This window comes from Myotis brandtii, unplaced genomic scaffold (genome assembly GCF_000412655.1).
Source record: "Myotis brandtii unplaced genomic scaffold, ASM41265v1 scaffold277, whole genome shotgun sequence".
Lineage (NCBI taxonomy): Eukaryota > Metazoa > Chordata > Mammalia > Chiroptera > Vespertilionidae > Myotis > Myotis brandtii.
The window spans coordinates 1,179,269-1,182,793 of record NW_005360548.1 but is presented as its reverse complement, the minus strand read 5'-3'; the positions used below and the strand labels follow the sequence as shown (position 1 = coordinate 1,182,793).

At 60.2% G+C, this 3,525-nt stretch overlaps 2 protein-coding genes across 2 annotated transcripts in view; one reads left to right on the top strand and one right to left on the bottom strand.

Annotated features, from left to right (window-relative positions):
- Positions 1 to 1,547, top strand: part of MAP3K10 (mitogen-activated protein kinase kinase kinase 10) — a 15,730-nt gene extending 14,183 nt beyond the window's left edge. Inside the window, exons 10-11 of the mRNA XM_005868838.2 lie at positions 2 to 298; positions 958 to 1,547. Of these exons, the coding sequence (XP_005868900.1) occupies positions 2 to 298; positions 958 to 1,280 (620 nt within the window). The 3' untranslated portion in view covers positions 1,281 to 1,547. The remainder of the gene's footprint in view (position 1; positions 299 to 957) is intronic.
- Positions 1,548 to 1,702: 155 nt separating this feature from the next.
- The window catches only part of TTC9B (tetratricopeptide repeat domain 9B), a 3,709-nt gene continuing 1,886 nt past the window's right edge, over positions 1,703 to 3,525 (bottom strand). The window contains exons 2-4 of the mRNA XM_005868837.2: positions 3,454 to 3,522; positions 2,709 to 2,891; positions 1,703 to 1,902 (exon numbers count right to left, since the gene is read on the bottom strand). Coding sequence (XP_005868899.1) covers positions 1,799 to 1,902; positions 2,709 to 2,891; positions 3,454 to 3,522 — 356 coding nt within the window. The 3' untranslated portion in view covers positions 1,703 to 1,798. The remainder of the gene's footprint in view (positions 1,903 to 2,708; positions 2,892 to 3,453; positions 3,523 to 3,525) is intronic.

The following is a 3,525-nucleotide window of genomic DNA, read 5'->3' as shown; positions in this document are numbered from 1 at the left end:
GTATCGCTGTCCTCCGTGTCCGACTGCAACTCCACGCGCTCACTGCTGCGCTCCGACAGCGACGAGGCTGCGCCAGCCGCACCCTCCCCGACGCCCTCTCCTCTTGAGCCCTCGCCCAACACCAACCCCCTGGTGGATCTGGAGCTGGAGAGTTTCAAGAAGGACCCCCGCCAGTCACTGACGCCCACCCACGTCACAGTCACTGCCACACGCGCTGTGAACCGCGGGCACCGGAGGACCCCCTCGGATGGGGCGCTAGGGCAGCGGGGGGCGCCAGAGCCCACAGGCCCCGGCCCTGGTGAGTGAGGCACCCTGTGCCCCGTGTGCAGAAAACGGCCCTTCTTCCCTGCCCTTCCAAGGTCCGATGTCCCAGCCCAGCTGCCACCCTGAGATGCCGAGGTGGCCGTCTCCTGCCCAGCAGGGGGTGAAGGGCTGTGTCCCCCTGGCCCCCACTGCTAGAGGCACTGTGGGGCCCCAGGTGATTGTGACACAGGATGAAGCAGAGGTTACAAACTCTAATGCCCATAGGGGCCAAGCAGGTGACATTAATGATGGCAATACCTAGAGCTAACACAAAGAATTATAGCAAACAGCCATGCGCCAGGCCCTGTTCTCAGTGCTTTTGTTGAACCTACAAAGAGACCGAAACATAAAGGAGTTAGGTACCTCCTATCAGGCACTGAGCTAGTCTCACCATTGTTATTGGACCTACTCCTCACCCATGTGGGGAGGCGCTGTTAGCCCATCTAGAGATGCTATCCTGCCTCAGGCCTCCGTAGCTCTGAGCTCTCTTTCTGACCTTAGCCCAGTGTAAGAGATCTGGGAAGGATGAGGGCTTTTTCTCCAGCAGGTTTTTTGAGAAAAGTCAGAAATTCCAATTTTCATGTCAATGCTCCTGGCTTTTCAATACCACCCTTGGCTCCACCTCACTCACCTCCTCTGATCCTCTCTTACCAGGCCCTCGAGATCCCCTGGACTTCCCCCACCTGCCTACACCCCAGGCTCTATTTCCCACCCACCTCCAGCCCCCCGAGTTTCCTGGCCGCCCCACCACCCTGACCTTCACCCCAAGACCCCGGCCTGCTGCCAGCCGCCCCTGCCTGGAACCCTGGAAACTGGTCTCCTTCGGCCGGACACTCAGCATCTCGCCTCCCAATAGGCTGGACACTCCAGAGAGCCCCGGGCCCCCCAGCATGCAGCCCACGCTGCTTGACATGGACATGGAGGGGCAGAGCCAGGACGGTACAGTGCCCCTGTGTGGGGCCCGTGGCTCCCGCTGAGGCCTGCCCACTGCCACCCGCTTGGGCAGCCATGAATGTAGCACCCCAGGCCCTGCCCCAGCCCACCAGGCCACAAGGCAGGGGAGGCCCTGGGCAGGATACTCTATTTATTGGGGAAGGGGAGTGGGAAGAACACTTAATTTATTCCTTTGTACCCTGTGCTTGCCCTGCAGCATGGGGGGGAAGGTGGGCAGGGATACTCAGGGACAGGGCAATGTGGGGGATTTGGCACAAAATGCAGCATTAAAGGTAACCCCTGCCCCCTGCCATGCTTGCTGTGTATCTTTCCCTAATCCTGGCTCATCCCCTAGGGTTTCCCCCACCCTTGCTTCCTCCTGGGCCCCTCTGGATTTCTGAGGTCCAGAGGGTGAAGCCCAGGCCTGTCCCCTCCCTGGTTCCCACAAGAACATCACACAAAGAGGTTATGATAAGTGCTTTACTAGCCAACACACGAGTCAGGAAAGTTACACAGTGAGATGGGAGAGAGTGGGGGTAGGGACAGTCCCCATAGGCTGGCCTCAGCCAATGACATCCCGAGGCTGGGCCCCACTGTCTTCCCTCTGCAGGCTGCATCGGCTCATCTTCAGCTGGGTCAACTGGATGTAGCGCAGGACATTGGTGTCTGCAGGGAGGGTGGGCAGGGCATTATCTGGGTGTCCTGGGTGACGTCTGCAGCACCTCAGTTCACACCTCACTGTCCCCAGCCTTCCGTGGCTCCCCAGCTGGTATTGCCAGACCCCTTCTTCAAAAGCCCGAGACCCAACAAGGGAGGGGGCATGTCACACCTCCAGAGTAGCATTTGCTATTCCCCTGCCAGGACTGCTCTGCTCAGACTCCTGTTACACTCTACTTACCTCCAGTGACATCTGCAAAGCCCGTTCTCCAACCACTTACCAGCTCCACTCCCACAGCCCATATCCTGCAGGCTGTGCTCCTCTTCATTGGCTCTTAATCCAGAATCTCCTATTGTGTCTGTCTGCACACCAACACACCCCAGAGGGCAAGGAGCCAGTCTCCAGCTCTGCCACCCCCTGTCCCACCCCCAGCAAATGTCCTGCCATTTCCCACCCGGGGGTCTAACTCCCAGCAAGTGCTTCACACGTGGTGGCTGGGAGAACAGGTGGATGTGGGAGTGGGTGAGTGAGGGAGTGGGTGAATGAATGTGTGAATGTGTGCTGGGGGGGCATGGAGTGAGTGCATAGGGAATGGGCTAAATTGGAAGCATCAAAATGAGTCAATAAATAGATGAGAGGTGGTTGGGTGAATATCCAGGAAGCATGGGTGGGTGGATGAGTGGGGGAGTAGGAGGAGGTGGAGGTGGGGTGTGTGGTCCAGCACTCCCTGAAGTAGCTGTGCCCTGGCCTTCCTGCCCTTGTTTGCTCTGTTCCAGCCCCTCCCCCTGCTCCGCCCAGCCCCCACCCCCCTCACCTGTGGGCTCCCGGTTTCGGGCCTCCTGCAGGTAGCGCAATGCGTGCGCGTAGTCACCCAGATGGTAGAAGGCAATGCCAGCGCGGTAGGTGGCCTTGAAGTTGCCCTGCTGCTTCTCCAGCACCTTGAGACAGTACTCGCGCACCCGCTCATAATTCACCAGCTCCGACTGCAGCAGGCAGGCTGCGGGGCACCGGGACCCGGGCTCTCAGAGCCTGCCGGCAACCCCAGACTTCACATGACCGCGAGGAGCATGGATTTCAGGCTGCGAGGGAATCCCCACCCTTTCCCACGGCTGAGCCGGGCCTAAGGGCTTTTTCAGGCCACCAGGGGCTGCCGAGCCTCTGACCAATCAGAATGGGATCAATCTGCACTGCCGCTAGAGGGTGTGAAAAACAGACTAGCGCTCGGGCTATTTTCGTAGTGGGGAGGGTGGGGGATAGTACTGAGGGCGACCTCAGGCGGGGGATGAGGCTTTCAATGGCGCACCCAGGGCAAGGCTTTCTCACCTGAGGTTCGCGGTGGCAGCCCAAAGCCCATTTCCTGCATCCCAGCGCCTCCCGTCCCCGTGGTCCCTCCTTCCCCAAGCCCTCTCTTTGGTAAGTTCTGATGTCTCCCCCACAGACCCCAGCGCTGGTCCCTTCAAGCCTCCGCTCGCCCCTCCCCGCCCAAGGCCTCAGGATTGCCCCTCACTCCCACCCCGTCGCCTCAGCACCCTCTGCGCTCCCGACGGCCGGCCGCATACCCGTGAGAGAGTCATAACATTCCACCTCCGTGTTCTCCACCAGGCGCCGCTGCTCCTCGCTGAGGCGGGCTG